The sequence below is a fragment of the Parasteatoda tepidariorum genome, chromosome 8, assembly GCF_982258835.1.
Source record: "Parasteatoda tepidariorum strain Cologne lab strain chromosome 8, Ptep-v5.0, whole genome shotgun sequence".
Lineage (NCBI taxonomy): Eukaryota > Metazoa > Arthropoda > Arachnida > Araneae > Theridiidae > Parasteatoda > Parasteatoda tepidariorum.
The window spans coordinates 52,559,048-52,580,028 of record NC_141762.1 but is presented as its reverse complement, the minus strand read 5'-3'; the positions used below and the strand labels follow the sequence as shown (position 1 = coordinate 52,580,028).

At 28.6% G+C, this 20,981-nt stretch overlaps 2 protein-coding genes across 10 annotated transcripts in view; one reads left to right on the top strand and one right to left on the bottom strand.

Annotated features, from left to right (window-relative positions):
* Window positions 1–147: 147 nt before the first annotated feature.
* On the top strand, window positions 148–7,026 carry LOC107438867 (zinc finger HIT domain-containing protein 3). 3 transcript variants are annotated; one of them, XM_087150320.1, is made up of 5 exons: window positions 148–251; window positions 1,174–1,269; window positions 2,964–3,043; window positions 4,983–5,048; window positions 6,754–7,026. In XM_087150320.1, exons 2-5 carry the CDS (start codon window positions 1,196–1,198, stop codon window positions 6,945–6,947), a joined length of 414 nt encoding a protein of 137 aa, XP_087006446.1. In that variant the 5' UTR covers window positions 148–251; window positions 1,174–1,195; the 3' UTR covers window positions 6,948–7,026. The 3 variants fall into 3 exon arrangements, with proteins under 3 accessions (XP_087006446.1, XP_087006445.1, XP_087006447.1); XM_087150319.1 differs by having other exon boundaries at window positions 182–376; XM_087150321.1 differs by lacking the exon at window positions 148–251 and adding an exon at window positions 700–879.
* A 4,215-nt stretch (window positions 7,027–11,241) lies between these two features.
* LOC107438869 (NAD(+) hydrolase sarm1) overlaps window positions 11,242–20,981 on the bottom strand; it is a 120,568-nt gene continuing 110,828 nt past the window's right edge. For all 7 annotated transcript variants that reach the window (XM_087150316.1, XM_087150318.1, XM_087150313.1 and 4 more), the window contains 4 exons: window positions 18,824–18,926; window positions 15,920–16,109; window positions 14,292–14,413; window positions 11,242–11,645 (listed from right to left, as the gene is read on the bottom strand). In XM_087150316.1, coding sequence (XP_087006442.1) covers window positions 11,390–11,645; window positions 14,292–14,413; window positions 15,920–16,109; window positions 18,824–18,926 — 671 coding nt within the window. In that variant the 3' untranslated portion in view covers window positions 11,242–11,389. The remainder of the gene's footprint in view (window positions 11,646–14,291; window positions 14,414–15,919; window positions 16,110–18,823; window positions 18,927–20,981) is intronic.

Here is a 20,981-nt window from a genome sequence, read left to right as displayed (position 1 = left end):
AAAGAAACCATACAGGTAATAGTACTCAAGATAGTCTCAAAGCAGAATTATCACGTTGTGAGCCAAATGGCTTAAAATTCGTCGGAACAGTTACGATAAAGTTCATCCTCTAAAACGAGAAACTTAGGTCCCATATTTCTTACTAGATGGCAGCATCATTGAAAGTAGTCGTTATCATTTCAAACTAACATGCGTTTACAAACTTTAAGTAGTGCCTCTTTTTGTATTATTCTTTGTTTCTTCTTGCAAACGTAAATAAAAATTGTTTGTTGTTTAAACGTCTTATATTTGCAATTTTAATTATTTTTTTGCAATTTTATTAATTATATCTATACATTATTCAAACAGAACTCTTCCATTTTGTTGCATTTCTACTGTATGTGTGAATACTTAGTATATTTATTATTTTTCTTTTTAGTTAGATTAAAATTTCAGTATGTTCAAAACTGATATTTGTATATATAATCTAACATATTCTCCATATTTGATTCCAATAGAATTCTTTCAGATTCTTTTATCACTATTTTCTTGCATGATCATTGTAGTTAGTTGAAGGCAAAATTTTTTTTTCTATGAATTCTTCAAGATAGTTAGTAAACGGTTTCAATGTTCTTACTTAGTTATAGACAAATACAAATACATAATGAATAATAAATAGACTTAAAAAAGGGGAAATATCCTCCTAATGCTGGTTCTTTAGGCTGTTAACACATATTCAGCATGAGCTTAGACGTTCGAATTTACGAAACTTAATGAAAATATAAAACTGAAAATATCAAATGAACGTTGATATTGGATAAAATTTTTTTTGCTTCTATAAATTCTGTACAGCTCATAGCATTAAAAAATATAACGAAAGTTGAAATTATATTAATAATGGTATTATTGGGTAGAAAGTATTACATTAATACATCTCTTTATGATAAACAAGCAAAAGATTATTATAAAACTTAATTATCTTATTTTTGCTTGTTTTTTTTTTTTTTTTTTTTTTTTTTTTTTTTTTTTTTTTTAAAGTTTTAAATTAACGTGAGTTGATCTATAATTTTTTTACTCATATGACTATTATATTAGATGGCAATTTGTTTTGTCAAATTTAATCTTACTTATACTTTTAACAGTTTTATAATTTGTTGGATCAATTTTAACATATTTTTATTGCTCATTTTACAGGAAGCATATCTTGATTTGAAATATGGTTGTTGGGAAATGTGAAATATGCAATGTTAATGGAGCCAAATACAAGTGTCCAAAGTGTATTGTGAAATTGTGAGTAGATATTTATTTGTATTGTATTATTTTAACATAAGCAATTTTATGATCTATGATAAATTATAATAACATTTATCTAATATGCATTAAGTATCTTAACTATTGTTACAACTGATTTTTCCAAAACATTTTCTTGTTTAACTCAATTGAATAAAATGTAACTGAAATTTTTAAACTTTTTATTGACAGCCTTTATTTTTTATTTATTTCTTTGATATATTTCTGTTATTCTTTCTTTTGAAATTGGTGATGTAATTTGCTCTGTAAATTATGACAAAATGTCGGAAACAATACTTTGACAACTTTATAAATGTCCATATATTCAATAGTGGACGGGATCTGAAACACTTAACTTGTCTGGATAAGTATATTGGATACTCTAAAAAAAAAAAACTTTTAATTTTAGAGTTTGTTTCTAAAAAGAATTTATGTTTCAAATTAAATTTATTCATGCTCTATTCTTATTTTAGTCTTTTGAAGGTTTTAGCTGTTTTTACTACATACTACATTTATAAGTTACTATTTTTTGAGATTCAAATTATAATTTATTTAATAATTAATTTGAAGTGTAATCTTTGAATATAAAGCTTTTTTTAGCTATTATTTGAATTTTAATTTGAGATTTCATGTTAGTATTATAGAGAATTAATGGAAAAATATTTCAATTAAAAAATATTTTCAAATAGGGTTTTAAGATGTTAAATTAGGTAAATCTGACTATATTTTAGATTTTTTTTTATAACAATCAGCCCTGCTTATATTCTACATATGATTTCTAAATTCTGTTTAAAATAATTAAAATTTTAATGCTATATCATTTGCCTGCTAGGTACCAATGAGGTGAACCGGGTTTGAATCCTAGCAATAGCTGGTTGATATAAATTTTGCACCCGGCTCACACAAACCATAGTGCTGACCTAAAATATCCTCAGTGTTGGACAAACTAACCGTGGAAGGTTTTCCTGTCCATGTAACGCAAATGTGGGTTAATTTCATCAAAAAGTCCTCCATTAAGGCAAATATCTCCCAGTACTTGATCCTGGAATTTCCTTTTCTTCTGGATTGTTAAAAATTACTAGGCTACGGAGTTGAACATTAGTAGTCGTAAACCAAAGAATTTGGGTCGGCTTTTCAACAACGGTTATAAAATATATTTGGAAATGTTGCTATGGATTTTTAACTGCCTCAGCTTTGGAATGTATGAGGCACTACTTGCTTATTTACAAAAACTATCTTTTTTAAGATTTTTTTAAAAAAACATCTTATTTGTTTTTTAATATCAATTTTATCATCTTCTAATTTCCTCTTTATTTTCCATTTTAGCAAAATGCTTTATTTCTTTTGACACAAAGTTAACAGACAAATATTCTTTAGTATGATGTAAAATCTGTTGTTTTTATTTTAAAATCTCCAACCTTTTCTCATTTACATTGAATGAAAGATCTTAAAAAAAATGGCGAAATAAAAATGCTATCACTATAACAAAGCTGTTTCAAAGAATTAATAATTTCATATAAAATATTAAATGTCATTGTGAGATCAACTGATTTAAAGTTTTATAAAATTTCATTGTTTACCAAACTGTTTTAGCTTTTCCTAATGATTTCTTATTTTAAATCATTTCATTTTTTATTTAAGAATTTTGATACACTCTTATTGTTTTATGTTTTTCAAAATAAATTTTGTTTCAGTTGCTCTGTTGGATGTTTTAAGACTCACAAAGAAAAGAAAGAATGTGTCAAACAAGAAGCTGATAATCAGCCGGAAGAAAGTAAGGATAATTTATTTGTTGTGTTTATAATATGATAAAAACTAATGTTACAACAATTGCAAAAATTTCTATTTTTAGCTAGAATTAATTCAGCATCATTCCCCCCCCCCTTTTTTTTTCTAAAGAATCTTTACCAAGTAATTGTTTAACATAAAATGTTTAAATTCCTCAAATTCAGCCCATTCAAATAAAGAAAAATATTACTCTGTACTTTGTTCTCTACTTTGGCAGCATCAGGAAAAAAAAATTAAAGGGATGTAATAGTACACTTGGAGAGATAATTCTAAGTTATTCTGAATTTTAAATAGCTAAAAGCGTACGAAACTGCAGATGGATGCCATGAAATCGAACATTTTTAAACTATATATTCAAAGTTTTGCTTTGTTAAATGTAATTTATTTATATGTGTGTTTTAAGTAAAGCAAATGCATTAAGATAAAGCAACTATTGCCATTGACATATTTTTCTGTAAAAGCACACATGACAATTTCCAAAACAACTCCTAAGGTCAGGTCTATGTATCTAGTGTAGCACTGCCAAGTTAAGGTGGAACAAAGAACATTTAAAATCTCTAACTAATCAGGAAAAATAACAAAATATATCTATTTAATTTAATTTGCATGTCAATTAAAAATAATTAATTTCATCTGGAAGAAAATGATTAACATAAAAATAATGAACTTTTTTTTGTTATTACCAACATGCACATACATGTGTAGATTTTCTTCCATTTGCCTCAGACAAAACTTCAAAAACTATAAAATTTAATAACTTCATTCAATATTTTTTTCTTAAATCTGCTTACATGTATCTGTATGCTAATTATTTAATGTAGGGGGTGCCAAACTCTTTTGTTCATCGACCTTGAAAAATTTTATAGCCCTCTTATCAACCCATTTTGTTAAAAAAATGACAACAAAAAGAAAAAATTACCTGTTTCTTATATGATTTATATATTTTCACGAGATAAAATTTTTACGTAAATCAATGTGAAGAATGTGCTTTGCAAAATTAACAATGTTCGGTTAGAAATTCGTTATCTTCAGTCTTAAATCACCTCAGAGCTCCACATTCGTTTTATTTCTCTGCTATGCAGGAATGAAATTTGCATGACTAAAGCCAGATTTAATTGTAGGAATGCGAATGGTAATGCAAAAGGTAAATGGTGCATTACATAGTTTTGGATATTTTTGCATAATATTTAAATTCATCCAAAATTTAATTATTGAAAGCATTTTTGCCTTCAAGTCAACTAATTATTTAATAACTTCATTTTTAAAGTGTCTGCCTGTATTTTTAACTTACGAAGTAAGTGGCATGATAATCCATTATGGGTTATTCATATTTTCAATATCTAAAATGTGTCATTTAAAATCATTGCTTAATTTTAAAATTTTTGTGACAGGGTACCATTGATATTCATTTATTGGCACAGTACATCGGATCAATCCCTAATTATACTGTATCGACCCCCAGGGGCTGATATCAACCAATTTGGTGACTTCTGACTTAATGTGAATGCAACAAAGTGAAAAATTGCTTTGTATTTTCAGTTGAACCAGAAAAATCAAACTTTTATTAAAAAATATTCCTTATTTAAGTAACATTTAACAACTAGTAGTTAAGTCAATGACTAATATTGAAGATGCCATAAATACAAAATGTCTTGACCAAAAAAAGTTTTATTTAAAAGAGTTATTTGGATAAAAGCAAAAATTTGGGGACTAGACTTCAATTACTTTGGATAACCAAGGCTTCGTTGTATGTTTGCTAATTAAAGATGTTAACTGCTAAAAGAAATTAAATATTTAATTTCAAACTATTTACTAAAATTTATTAATCTATTAACTGTTACTGAAACCAGTATTAATCAGATTAAATTGGTAGCTTATATGGTTAGCAATTTTATACTTATATTACATTTCCATTTACTTTTTAGAGAAAGAAATTTGGTATGAGTATGAAACAGAAGACACTGTTCCACTGGAAAAATTGAGGCTCTTAGGTAATCAAAATTATTCATTTGCTTTGTCTCTCTGGAGTTTTTTATTTCTATTTATTTACTTACATACTTAATAGTTTATTTGAAGATTTTTAATTAAGTTAAATGCAGTATTGTAAAAAATTGTTGTAAATTGGAAAAATTTTAATATTGCATAATATATATAATTTCGGGTGTTACTGAGATGTATAAACATATATGTAATTATTTGACTCAGTTTTACTTAAGTTGTTATTAAAACCTTGTTTTTGACTTTTTTAAAACTCTAGAATGAAGCTTTGCTGTTTCATAAAAAAATTTTGAAATTAATTACTAATTTAAAAAGCCTGATGTAGAAATCTTTCTAATAATTCTTTCATATCATCAATCCTTACAAATTACGTTTACTTTTTTCAAAATCTATGTACGAAGAGCAAAAGACATACTATTTATTAAATGATCAATGACATATGATTCAACTTTTTTTTTTATGTTTATATGAGTTTCAATATATATATATATATATATACATACCCGTTCTAATTTTAGATGTTACAACATCTCGTGTAAAATTAAGTAGTAAAATTATTAAAATCATTTTCATCATTCTGATAATGGTTGAACATTTTGGCTTCTGTTTTCTATTTATTTGTGTCTCTCTGAGTATATGAAGCCTAGATTTAAGGAGGGATGGAAACAGAACCTTTTAAAAGTTGTTTTTTACTATTACTGTTTAAAGTTATGTTCGCTACTATTTTTTCATTTTTAAGAAACCCTTTGTAGAAGCTTTTCACTGTCTTAACTTCTCATTTCACTAATTGTCTGCTTAAAATGGAACATTTTGTTTTATAACCCTTTTTACCACAGTTTAAGGTTACAAAATAATTTGATTAAGTTATGAGAGCCACGGAAATTAAAGGCATTAACTGAATAAACTATAGAAGATGGAGTTAAATTTTGCATCAATTATTTGTTGCATAAAATCCAGGAATTGTTTTTTTTAATATTCTGCTTTAAAAATCAACTGCTTGTCTTTAATATTTAACTGTAGAAGGACTGATTTATATGGAAAGAAAAATTCCTTTTCTCAGTTTACACTTAAAATGGAAATTGCAAGCTTTATCTCTTATCATATTGTATTTTCCCATGAACTCCTTTTTCAAATTTGAAAATAAAAGACCTTAAAACGCAATAAGCACTTTGAAAGCACTCAACTCTTGAAGTGTAAGAATATTTGAATTACAAATATAGTCAGCTGTTTTTAATGAACTTTGCTTTGTTTTTGCTTCGTTGGTTATATAAGGTGATTTATGTAAAATTTAATTCAAATAAGGTAAAAAAAAAAGTAATAAGGTGTGTAAAAAAAAAAGAAGACAAAAAAAAGCTTTCTTATTTACAATACATTGTAAAAGTGATTAGATTTTCTAAAAATCATGTTGCAAGTTCTTTAATTACCACAACTACTGTTTAAAATAACTAATATTATTGATTATTTTTTGTAATTATTTATCATTTTCTTGTATTAGAACAGAAAAATAGCTGTTGAAAAAATATTTGTTTGATAGTTAATTGTCCAATTAAAAATCTTATTCAGTTTTACATAATTTTACTTTAGATGGTATATTGTAATTAATTTTGCAGAATTTTTATATTACAAATCTTTATATATATATATATATATATATATATATATATATATATTTTTTTTTTTTTTAATTCTTTTATGTAGAAACGGATGAAAATATAAAGAAAAATCTAGAAAATCCATTTTTAAGAAAACTTTTGACTAAGGTTAACTACTCGCAAAATCCCGACACAAGTATTGAGGATGCCATGCAGGAACCTGAATTTGTTGATTTTGTGACTCATTGCTTAAAAACTGTTGAAGATCAAAGTAGATATGAAAAATGTTATAATTCTTAAATTCTCTACAAATGCATAAGTGTGTAAAAATTGTATATAAAACTGATCTTTGAAGTTATTAAAATGCATTTTATTTAAATTAATTTGTGCAATGATTTAGTTTTTTGAAGAAAAAAAAAACAGATCTCATATCTTTCCATAGCCTCATCATGTTTTTGCGTCTATGAATTTTCATTATTGTTCTTACTTTACTTACGTTTTAGTAATCTGGAAATGATTCTTTCTGAAATATGTTTAAAAGATTGTTCTAAATGTAAGCATCATGAAATCATTAAAACACATAAAAATGTTATGAGTTATTAATTCAACACGAAAATACTGATCTTTTGGCCAAACAGGGAGCTTCTGATAGCACAATTTCAGGTCGACCTTTGACCTTCCCTGAGATTTGCTCCAAGATCAGAACCACTAACCAACAACTATGGAGCATCCCTCCGGCCCACTCTTGGTATAATGGACAGACTCCTGGTGGGGCACTTACCATAGGGGCTGATAGAGTCATACAGTCCACTATAAGTAGGCTCATAAGTGTACACATCAGGTGTCTCTCTTTTGAACTTGGGCGAAAGACCTATTCAACGTGCACGAGGTGTAACTCTGCACAGGCTTCTCCCGATCACATTTTACACTGTCTTGGTCTGGAAAAGAAAGACCTCTACTCTGGTCCCTTACTTGTATTTGATTTCCTGAAGACTTTCGAGCTCATTGGCTTGGTCTAGCCTGCGGCTGACCAAGAGGAATAAGTCAACAACAACAATTAATTGAGCACAAAATTCTGAAATATAGTTAAACTTATTTAATTCTGACCCTGATTTAATGGTATCCAGGGTATAGTAAGGATTTCTTAAGTTGCTTGTTTTATTTTAAAAGGAAGCCTGTATAAAACTTTGTTATTGAGAACATAACTTGAACTTAATAGGAGATTTTTCATAAACTTCTTGATAACTATGTTATTGAAGCTTTTGTCTGAAAAAACGTTAATTGTTCAGAAATTGTTTTGTTAACAGTAGTTCATTTATGTCGCACTAGAGCTGCACAATGGGCTATTGGCGATGGTCTGGGAAACATCCCTGACGATGATCCGAAGGCATGCCATCACTGTTTTGATCCTCTGCAGAGGGGGTGGTACCCCCGCTTCGGTAGCCCGACGACCTGTTTTGTTAACAGAAGAACAACGTTAATAAATAATGAGTTAAAATGTGCGATCAAATGTGCATAGTGATTAATCATTTTATCATCTCTACTATTTTGTAGGTGTTCAATGTTAGGTTCTCGTTCTTATTTAACTTTTTTTTTACTGTTTGTAGTGTGCCTACTACTACAAAAATACAATTCCAACAGGGCTGCCACTCCACAGGGAGAACAGAGAAAACCTGGAAAATACAAGGAATTTAAAAATCACCTTAAATAACAAGGGAAATGGGGGAAATTTTGATTTTTTCTTTACAAACTGGGAAAATACAGGGAAATTTGTTTCTTATTTCTGTCTTTTAAAAAATGGTGACTACTCAAAGCGTAATCTATGGGATATTTAACCATTGATATTTCAGCTATACTAAATTATTTCATTTACTCTAGCATTATTTAAGTATGTTCAGTTGTTTTTCCAGCAATTAAAAACTAATAAATATAGATAGGCCAATATAGCTCACACAAGAGCACAGTAATGATTGTTTCCTCTTAATATATTGTACAGGGAAAACACATGGAATTTTTTTTTCTACATTTGAGTGGCAACCCTGTCCAATTCACTAGTATATAAGACATGTTAACTCGATTCTATGTTGGGCTACCTTTTCATAGATGAAGGTTGACATTGTCGATGTGACTCTTCCCACATTGGCAATGCAGATGTGATCTGAACACGCCTATATTGACAGTAACGCCCACTTTGATCTGAACATGCCTACTTCGTTGGATGGTCCACATTGAACAGTTGACTTGCTACTTGTGACTGTGATGACATTATCCACCTCGTGCTGTTGCTACTTAGCCTCGATTACACACAACGTATACACTAGACTGCTGAAAGTAACACTGGAGCGACCATGACTATGAGCTTAATACAGCTCTCACTATCAGCACTCAAAAGTATGGGGATCTTAATACTGCCTCTCACAAAACAGCAATGAATCAACTAGTGGTATCCGTTCATCAAATCCTATCACAGCTATAATTCTAGTGGGGAAATTCTGTAGTGTATCTGGCAAAAATACAAGTCCAATTCACTAGTATATAAGACATGTTAACTCGATTCTATGTTGGGGTACCTTTTCATAGATGAAGGTTGACATTGTCGATAACTACTATCCCCACACTGTTCATTGTAAAAATTTGTAATTTTCAAATTTTTAAGTCTACATGCTTCCTTATGGCCTTTAGTGTAAAACTTTTAATTTTATAATTTTTCTTCTTCATTAAATTTGTTCTTTTGAATAAATACATTAAACTGTAAATTTTTTTTTTTTTAAAGAATGTAACTACTTTTAACCTTTAATAAATACCAGATTTTTTCAAGTAAACATGCAGTTTAATATCCTGTATTTTGAAACATGCTTTTTTATATTAATTGTTAATGCTAGCAAATTCTATTTCTTAAAAGTTGTAATTGATTATAGTCTTTCAGCAAAGTGTTGTATCTAATTAGTAATTTTAATTTCAGATAATGAATCTATGAATTTAACGAAATAATATGAGAAATTAAAACTTTTATATATATCTATTTTAGAAACTCATTTGTATTTAAAAAATTTCATTTGATAATTATATGGGGTAAACGCTTGAAAGTGTGACAGTTGCGTCTGTTGCTTTTATTGAATTTTTTATTTTATTATGATTTATTTGTCTATCGATTTATTTATTATTGAAAAACTGTTAAAGCCACCCAATTTCACATTTTAAATCTGATAAATTTATTATGTATCTAATATATTACAAGTTACAGCTCAACTTGAATGTGTAAAATGTCACTTTTAATGCTAATCTTATATAATCAGCAATATTCTTAACAATAACAAAAAAGTAATAAATAAATAATCAAAGAATGAAACTAATTTACAAATTCAGAAAAAGACAAAATAAGTAAAAAACATTTAAAATAATAAATCAAAATAGCATATAGATGGCAGTGCTTTTTTAAATTTTTACTTATTCAATGTTTTTGTGTTTTATTTTTCAAGATTTTCAAAAAGGGGTTAGCACTAGATTTATTTCTAAAGTTTCCTTAATGATTTGGCAATTTATGTTTTATTTTAATATTGCTATTCTAACTTTATTTATTTTTCTTATATTAGGTCTTAGTCTGTGAACTTTTAAATTGTAATTGTTTGTCATTAATTTTTCTTTGCATTTACATTTCAATTTTTCTAATTGCTTTTCTTATTTGTGTTTCCATTATGGTGCTTCGGGGCACTGTCAGTTTTTGGTTTCTACACTGACAACAGATGTGTTTTAGCAAACAGTGTGTCCCCTGATGAAGTGCTGTCCTGGTAATGCATATATCTTAAATTTTTGTTGTTTTCGGCTAGAATTTAATTTCTGAGTTTTAATAAATAAATAATTCACATGTGCCAAAGTATAATATTTTAACCTCTCCATTACTTTGGTCCACATATACGGACATTCGCTTCTTAGCTTCTAAAAACATGCTGTAAGAAAATTTATAGTTTTACACTCACTGACACATTCATGGAGGTTTAAACGTGCTGGGGATTCCAATAGAAGCAGAACATCAAAGTTATTTGGGTGAAATTTCCACATGAAACAGAAGTGATTATCAAAAAATGATGCTAAATCCATGTGGTGGAAAATTTTAGTAATTTTAAATATTATATAATTTAGTTATTTTGAGAATTATATTTTTTTGTTTGACTTAGTAGATCTGTATGAAGCTTTTATATTTATATTTACTTAAAATTTTAAAATAATACAGTCAAAAACATGCTGGTTCACCTTGGTATGTATGGTGAAATTTATGACAGCGTAGTAGTCAAATAAGATCTCATTGTATATTGTGAGTATTTAATGATAAAACTATTTAGTAATAATTTTAGTTTTTTCAATAATTATTTATTTTGCCCGGTGTGCATAGTTAAAATAACTAAAATTTGTGTACCTATTTAAAACCTAATTTAAAAAAATTATTAGCCCCATGACAGTGCAATTTATATTTTGTTTATTTTATTATGACTTTTGTCTGTAAAAAAGCAATTTGAAACTGCAAAATATTTTTTTTTGCTATATTCCTTTATGCTTTAGTAGTGAAGAGGATAAGTTGTAAGAAAAAGAAATTCACTGTGGATTCATAAGTTTATTTTAAAAAGAAATTTCCATCGTAAATAAAAAGTTTTTTACATAGGATATATATGAATTTCTTATGTATGCTTTCTACCTTGCAAACATGTCAAGTCCTTTTCTTCTGAAACATATATTGCAAGCCACAATTAACAATGAGAGACTAGGTCACCGAGATTTCCATTGCTATTGATTTCTTTGTCTGAACACGTACTTCCTTTGTTACTATCATTGCTTGAACTTCGTTGGTAAATTGGGTTCCCTCGATGTGTGAAATTACTTGGAGTGCCTGCACCCCCAATACCGACGTATCGTCCGAGGGGTCCGTCACTTCTCACATTCATTTCACCTCGCATGAAACGTTCCAACTTGTCTACACATGCATCTTGATAATCATGGATCCATCTGTGTGTGAAAAAATAAACAGTGTGAGATAAAAAATTTAAAAAAAATAAATGAATAAAAAACATTATTCTAAGGTTGTAAAAACATTTCAGATTCATGCTTTTCACAATATGACAAATATTTTAAATATTCCATCATTTAATAATTGAGTTTAAAAATGGCCAAATACTAAAAAAAAAAAAAAAAAGGAATATATTAGCTTTTAAGGGTCAGCAGTGAATTCAGTTTTTAAGACAGTTAACTGTAACTTTATAAGTTATAATTAATTATTGCAAAGTTTGAAACACAGTGCACAGTAAATTATTTATAAAATGTTTTTTAATTGTAAAAACTTGTACAAATTTTCTTCTCTAGACAGTAAAATTTTTTGGTGTATATTTGCCACCATTTGTGGTGTTGGGGTTAATTAAAGTTTTTCAATTTGCATGTAGTTACTTATTTATTTATTCATTTTTTGTTTACTGATAACGCATATTTTCTGGCACATTCGAGTCAATTTAATGACTTCATTGCAAAAACATTTCAGTTTAAAAAACAAGCACATTTTTAGTACTGTATTTGCACTAATTCTTTCAAGCAGCTGTTATATAATTTTTTGCATGATAACTGCAATTTTGCACATAAAAATTTATTTAGCATACCTTAGCACCAAAAATATTGACAACTATACATCAGACATTTTTATTGTGTACAAATAATAAAGAGTTTTTTTTTTCCTTTTATTTTTTTTTAAATAGATCATTTACAACACATGTTTTTAGCATGGTTAAAAATAATTCTCTAATTTTTTTTAAATAAACCTTTTTTGACACTTAAATTGGTTACTCTGTATTTCGGAATTATAATGTTAGAATTTAAATGCTTTAAAAGAAAATTATTCAAGTTAGTTTAAACATTTTCTGCAAGTTATGTAGTTTTACATATATATTTTCTGGATAGATGTTAGGAGGTGCTTTGACCATTCCACGATCACAACTGCATCTGAATTTACAACCCTATTCATATATCTATGCATTTAATTATTAATAAATATGCATAGTTAAGAGTTTATTTTAATGTGTAGAAAAACTAGGATTTTTTGATAATAGTTTTCAAAACAAATATGCATCTAGTAAAGTAATACTTTTTTTTAACATTCTCTTCATCTTATGAAGTGTGTAATATCAGTCATAAAAGCATGGTTGGCATAATGACTTCAGTGAAAAGTGTTCAAAACACAAACTTCATATATCCAGGATTTTAGATATTCAATAAACTAAAAATATTTTTTAAAATTGGTAGCTATATAAAAATGTAGTATTTTTACAAAAATCTTTGTGTCAAGTTAAAAGAATTAATAACTTATAATAAATCAATCGAGTTGACCACATTCACTTGTGACTAATATATGATGACAGCAACACTGTGAAATTTCACGCAAACTTGTTTCGCTTGTGTAATAGATATTGTGTAGAGCTGTTTGAGAAAGGTTATATCTGATATTTTTGAATTGCCCAAAAAATATCGATTGGGTAACAAAATTTTAAATTTAAATGTAACAGAGAAGAAAAAACAGATTTCAAAAGTTAAATTTTGTGCAAAAAAGAAGGGGCTCTAAATACTGAGTTATAAGAATTTTTTTGCTTCTCACTTATAATGTTTTTTTTTCTTTTGTGCAGAAATAGAAAATGTTAGAAAAATAAAAATAGTGAATTGAAGATTGGCGTGCAGGAGTTAAAACCTCCCTGTTAGGGGAAAAAAAATTAGTTTTTAAGATAGATAATAGACTTATTCATACATCGCCTTTTTTTGTGCAGAAATAGAAAATGTTTGAAAAATAAAATTAGTGAATTGAAGATTGGCGTGCAGGAGTTAAAACCTCCCTGTTAGGGGAAAAAAAAATTAGTTTTTAAGATAGATAATAGACTTATTCATACATCGCCTTTTTTTGTGCAGAAATAGAAAATGTTTGAAAAATAAAATTAGTGCATTGAAGATTGGCGTGCAGGAGTTAAAACCTCCCTGTTAGGTGAAAAAAAATTAGTTTTTAAGATAGATAATAGACTTATTCATACATCGCCTTTTTTTGTGCAGAAATAGAAAATGTTTGAAAAATAAAATTAGTGAATTGAAGATTGGCGTGCAGGAGTTAAAACCTCCCTGTTAGGGGAAAAAAAATTAGTTTTTAAGATAGATAATAGACTTATTCATACATCGCCTGTTTTTGTGCAGAAATAGAAAATGTTTGAAAAATAAAATTAGTGAATTGAAGATTGGCGTGCAGGAGTTAAAACCTCCCTGTTAGGGGGGAAAAAAAATTAGTTTTTAAGATAGATATTAGACTTATTCATACATCGCCTTTTTTTGTGCAGAAATAGAAAATGTTTGAAAAATAAAATTAGTGAATTGAAGATTGGCGTGCAGGGATTAAAACCTCCCTAATTGGGAGAAAAAAATTAGTTTTTAAGATAGATAATATACTTATACGCATAATATGACTCATTCATTAATGTATATTACAGCTGCATGAGTCCTGTAGAAAGGTTTTAGATTTTGCAAGTTGGTAAGTCCAGTAACGTCTTAAATTCTATTCTTTTTTAGTTAATTCATCACTAACTCGTGTCTTTCGGTAAATTTCAAGATAAAAAGGAAACTTAAAAGACTAACCTTACTCCATTGAAATAGCAGACGGCCCTCATGTCTTCAGGTAAGGTTTCCGGCTCGGGCCATTGAAAGTTGTCTAATATTGGAATGATATTACATTGGCTTTGGAGAGCTTCAACAATTTCCTAAAAATTGAACATTATTAACTTTAAAAATAATAAGTAAACGCACATTTTTAATAACCTATAAACATAAATAATTTTATTCCTTGGGATTCATTTGCAACTATTAGCCACAAGAATCCCAGTATAATCTTGTACGTATAACAGTATGCTTCTACCTATCGTTGAATAAACTAATAGCAAGTTTGGAAACAAAAACAATTTCTGGGATAAGAAGTTATTTAAATTATCCTCATAATAGTTTTCAAAGACAACTTGCATAAAAATTGATGCTAAAATGTATTTTTACTTTGCAGTTAAATGTTTTATGCGTTAATTTTTCGAAATCATTAATTGCAAATTGATCTATCTAAAAGTGAAGTTTATTCAATAGTTTCTAGAATAATATTGCTAGATTATGAAAATAATTTTTACACAGCTCTTTGTTTATACTTAAAATATAATTTTGTCATGATAATAAATTATGTTAAATAAAAAAACATTTATTAAACTACATACATGCTCCAATTGTATAATTGGGTATCGCAAATAATTTTATTTCTTTTTTGTTATAATATATTAAATATAAAATAAAAGTTTATTTATGATGTCCAAATTCCCCCTTTTATTGTCTATAAGATTTTAAGTTTAAATTTATAAGATTCTGGTACTTTTTTTAATAATCTTTTATTGCCATTTATTTTATTTTACCATACTCGCATTTTTACCTAATTAAATATTGTATATAACTTATTACTTATCTTAATATTTTAATTGTTCAGTATGGTATGTATTAGCTATACTATATCTGTTTATCTGCTTTCATATTTTTTTTAAAAAAGGAAAAAAAAAAGTATTTTTAACAATTTTTTTTACTATGCAGTAACTTTTTTCACTTAGCAAAATAAATTGATTATTCCAATATATGACATAATAAACACTTTGACTTCATTAAACCATCCTAAGCTTTTTTCAACTCACTAGCAACTAAACTCTGCCATCAATCAATATTCTGCATTTGATTTCATTTTGTATTTTTATAATAGTTTATTTCCATGTTGATCAATATGTACTAATCCTTTGTGTACCCTTAGCACTGATGGCTTCTAGCATATTTCTCAACCATTCTTAGTATCTAGAGCTCCCCCAAAATCTTATACTGAAAAGTAAATCTATGTCTCCCTCTACTTCTTTTTCCATCTGGGATCTATGTAAGCCCATCAGATGTAAAATTTTGCTTGGGCATTCTGAGAACCAACTTCTTGTCCATTTTAAGACCTTTATTGTTTTATTTTTTTAGCTTTATTTTAAAAAACAAAAAAACTTTTCATTGTATATCATGTAAGGCCAGAAAATTTAAAAAATATATCTCAATCATTTGTTTTGATAGACTTGTAGTTTTTCTTTTTACATGTTTTCGTATCTTAAAGTAAGTCAATCAATAGGACCATTAGTTTAAAAGCTTGGACAGTTTTATGTGATTTTTATAGAACATTTAAATTAATAAATTTTAAAGTCAAAATGGCTTACTCGATGGACCCAATCCTTGCATTCGGTGTCATTCATGCACCTTTCAAGTGCGTTTGGCGTGAGAACTAACAGAAAATGTTTTGCTTGGCGGATACTGTTGAGTAGATTATTGTCGAATTTTCCTGCTTCCAGTCGTTCAACGTCTATAAAGACAGAAAAGCCTCTCAACTGCAGGTGGACTTTTAGCAAACTGGAAAACAAAAATTGTTATTACTTTTATGCAGAATCAGGAGGAAAATTGTTTAAGATTTATTTAATTTTAGTACTAATATTATTAGTTTATTTAGTAGTAGTCCATTAAAGCTAAAAGTCATTTTATTATATTTTTAATTAAAGTTTTAATATTACAAGAAAACCATCTGTACAATTTGGAAGTTCATCGAATTTAATTTACTAACTGTTCTACCTCCTAAACCTACTATTAAAAAAATATCAGCACACATTTTAAAGTAAGTTTTCTTATGATGGACATAGTTGACAAATACTTCTTTTATAAAGATTTATGATTAATAAGCTATTTCTAAGTAGTTGAAAATTGGTATATAAAAATGTGCTTTAAACTCAATATGAATGTCTGGAGTTTGTCCCAACCTTTGATATGAGCTTTCAAAGTAAGGCAAAACTTAAGCATTGCAAAAAGTGAACTATTATTTAGGCAGAATCAAAATAATAAAATAATTTAAAAGTTATTACTGTTTAATGTAAAAGGCAGTCTTTTGACTTGAATATACGTCTAACATTGTTATCTGGACAAGAGGGGCATCCTTTAGTTATTTCCGTATTATGACTCCTTTTTTATGAGGCGGAAACTAGCTCGTGAGCTAATCTATTACATAATTATAATCTAAATTTATTGACATAAATCTATTACTATTTTTGTCTCAATCTTAAGCATAACTCATTATCATTGAAGTGAATTTGACGACCATGTAAAATATGTGTATCATTAAGAAATGGATTATATATGTAACATCTAAAGTGTAAAAATCTGTTATTCTACAGATTATTGTGCAGATTGACTACGATAATCCGTTATAGTTTGAAAAACTGTTTCATTTATCATATTTCCTTGGTAATTTGCAAACTACCTACTAAGCACTCGTTTAAGTGAAAATAAGATCTTTGTTGTAACAACGACAACGTTTCTGTACGCTTAAATTAATGTAATGTTATTTATCTTTCGATATAAAAAAGTCAAGTTACTACAATCAATAAATTTATTGATTTGGCAGCACGTATGATCTGCTTAGATGGTATAACTAATTAATTAGAGAGAACTATTATGCTATTTATGCTAATATTAATTAATCACAAAGACGAGCTTACTCTAAATAATCTAATGATGCCGTAATAAGGACAAATGTAAATTTAATATTTTTGTTTGCCTTTTTGGTCAAGTCACCACAACTATTTTCGTAATTTTGGATAGCATGGTCCTCCTCACTTTTTGAATCACAAGTCACCTCTGAGTTTACATACTTAACGAATTTCAACTTATTAATATTAATTAATCACAAAGACGATCTTACTCTAAATAAACATCAATTTTCCCAATTTAGAACATTCAAAATAGGTGCCGTAATGTGGTACAAAGTAAATATAATTTTTTTGTTTGCCTTTCTGTCCATGTCACCACAACTAATTTCGCAATTTCAGTTAGCATGGACCCCCTCACTTTTTTGAATCACAAGTCGCCTCTGGGTTTACATATTTAACTAATTTCAAGTTACGATTCGTGCTGATGACGTCAATCAGACATCTTAAAATAAAGCCGTTTCTAAAAATAAACTGGAGTAAAATGCAGTCAGCTGTTAAGAGAGCAAACACAGTGTTTTCAAAATAAACATAAAGGATATCCTGGTTGTCTTCTTTGCCTTTGATAATTTTTACTCATCCTTACTGTATAATGTAATGCGAGGAGTTTGTATACAAAAACTATCTCTTAGAATACTTAAGATTATTTTTTAATGTGCGTCACAAGGAAGCTTTAAAGTTTACTATTTACCTTGCAAATAAATATTTATTTTTTGAATTAAGAATGTAAAGGATATTCTAGGGTACAAAATTATTGTTAAGGGGTTCAAACTTACGGCTAAACTTTTGGGAAAATGTTTTTAAATTATAGCAACTACCCTCTCATATTTTGAAGGTCAGAAATCCTCCGCTATCGGTCGAAAAAAATGCGTGTTAAATTTTTTTTAAATGTTTTTTTGTGTCTGTTATCATAGATTTTATTTATAACCGACGTTGAACAGCCGATCCAAATCTGAGTTTATGACTATCTATGTTCAACTCCGTAGCCTCAGTGTAATTTTGAACCCAACCCAGATGACAAGGGAACTACGGACAAACTTGCCTTCGTGGAGGTCTTTTCGATGGAACTAACTGCATTTGCGTTACATGGTTAGGAAAATTATGAAAACACCCGACGGTTAGCCCAACGGCAAGGGGATTCTAATCCATGATTCGTCTACCACTGAGGATATTTTAAATCATCACTGTGGGCTGTGAGAGCCGGGAGCAGAATTCATATCAACCTGTCACCGCTGAGATTCAAACCTGGATTACCTAATTGGGAGGCGGATGATCTATCTCCTGAGCCACCGCATCTCTTAATATAGTAGTTTATTATATCTTCCTCACCAATTAATCATCACATTTAAGATCAATCCCCCACTTCATTAATGCATCATAAAAAGTGAAAATCCAATTATTAGTATCAAATGTCATTTCGGTGATACTTTTTTATTTTATTTTGTGCACTGTTGTCTTACGAAACGAGTATAGGTCTCCCTTATATCAAATAGCTTTACATCTTAGAATTGTGCAGTAATTTAAAAAGAATTGGCATCATTGGCCATTTTATAAACATAAAGTGAAAGTCCAACAGTAAGATTCGTTTACCTAGCTAATTGAGATCCATTTGATCGTCGGTAACTAACAAACACGTCCAGGCTCTTTTGCGTATCTTCCTCGTCTTCAGAATCTTCGCTCATTTGAGACAAACCTGTTAAAAGAAAGGGGATATAACAGTTTCTTATTATTTTCTCTTGAAAATCTTAATACTACATCAAAATTATACAGCTAACGGAAACTGCTATAAAGCCAATTCTAATTATCATATATATGTGGTTATTTATTTATTTTAATTCGTAAAAGAGTAAGATGATTGGTTAAGTGTGGATTTTAATGGTAGGTGAGCCGAAAGCGGATATATTGCGCCAAACATGAACGTTATTGCATACTGAAAATCAAACGGTGATATAAACCGTGCCTGACACAAGAAAAGGGAGAAAGAGATTAAGTATATTGATCATAAAACACGTATTTATCCGAAAGTAAATTTACCGTAGAGGGTGGAAGCTTACGAGAACTATGGGAAGTGAATCGGTTAGTGGAGTCATAGTTTACTGCATAAAGTTAATCCGAATCAGTAGGTTAGGTTAATTAGATCAGTCAGTGTTTGGGAAGATTAAAATTTTGACTTATCGTCGGTGACTTATTCTGGACACATCTCAAACTGCGTTTTTAAAAAAGGGACACAGTTCAGAATGCGTGTTTAAGAAAATGGATACAACTCAAACTGCGTGCTTAAAAAAATGGATACAGCTCAAAATCCGTGTTTAAGGAAGTGGATACAGCTCAAAATACGTGTTTAAGGAAATGATTACAGCTCAAAATACGTGTTAAAGGAAATGGATACAGCTCAAATTGCGTGTTTAAGAAAATGGACTTTACTATTTGGGAATACAGAAATAGCTTTGATTCCGATTTTTTAAACTCCTTTTATAAAAATTGATCTTTTTTTAAAGAATGAACTAATCGATTCAAACAAATTCGTAATGCGATGTCATCCATTTGCCTAAATCACTTCGTACAATTTTTTAAAAATCAATCTTTTTTTGAAAAGGTTTTTAAAGTCAACAGTTGTCTTTATGAGATTGTCACGGGCCCTATAAATTTATATCAGCAATATTAAATTGCCGTTTTGCAAATTTATATTTTTAATTCATCGTCTAGAATGAAGTGATTTCTGAATAGCAGATCGCCTGAAAAGTTTCATCTCTAATATGCCCAGTCACTCATACCCTAAGGACCGGCACTTTGCCTCGTTATTATTATGTTTAGTTTATAAAAAATAAGTAAAAGTAAATATAGAATTCCTCGTTTAGTTATTAGATTTGGATTGAATGTTGAAAAGACGCATTTTTTGCTGATTCCATTTTTTAAACATTAGAACTGTGTCCATTTTCTTAAACACGGATTTTGAGCTGTGTTCCTCTTTGTAAACATGCTTTTTGAACTGCTTTCATTTTCTTAAACACACCTTTTGAGCTGTGTACATCATCTTAAACATGCTTTTTGAGCTTTGCCCATTTCCTTAAACACGCGTTTTGAGATATGTCCAGAATTAAAAGCTCGCCGTCGTTAAGATTATGGTTATTAACGATGATAACCATAATTTATCTTCAGATGTTTTTCTTATCTTATCATTATATAAATGACCGTTTCACACATGTTATGTTAACTTTAAAAATAAATTTTTTTCCCATAAGTCTATTATTTAAGTGATTAACTTTAACGACATGTAAATAAATGATGAACGGGAAGAAATGAAAAAGATCGATATGGAAAGTCAATATGAAGGATTGATAAGAAGAGATTCTTGGAAAGAAGAAATTTGATGATAAAGAGTGGATATCTGAAAAGATCAAGAACTTAGCTTGAGAAAAACGTGAAATGGAACAAAAAATATTCAGAAAAGAAGTAGCTAAAATTAAACCAGAACATTGGGAGGATTATAAGAGGCAAAATAAAGAATGTAAGATAAGTGCAAGACAAGATAAAAGGAAATATTACGACGAAGATCTGACCACATCAGCTCAAGAAGCAGTTAGAAACAATAACTCAAAAAGGCTTTATTACATCCCTTACAAAATTAGTGGTAAAAAACGCTCAATTCAGTGGCCAATCAAGAACAAACAAGGTTTGAAACTTACAAAAAAAGACCAAACCAAAAGGTGGGTTGATTATTTTAAGGAAACCTTAGACCAAATCCTGC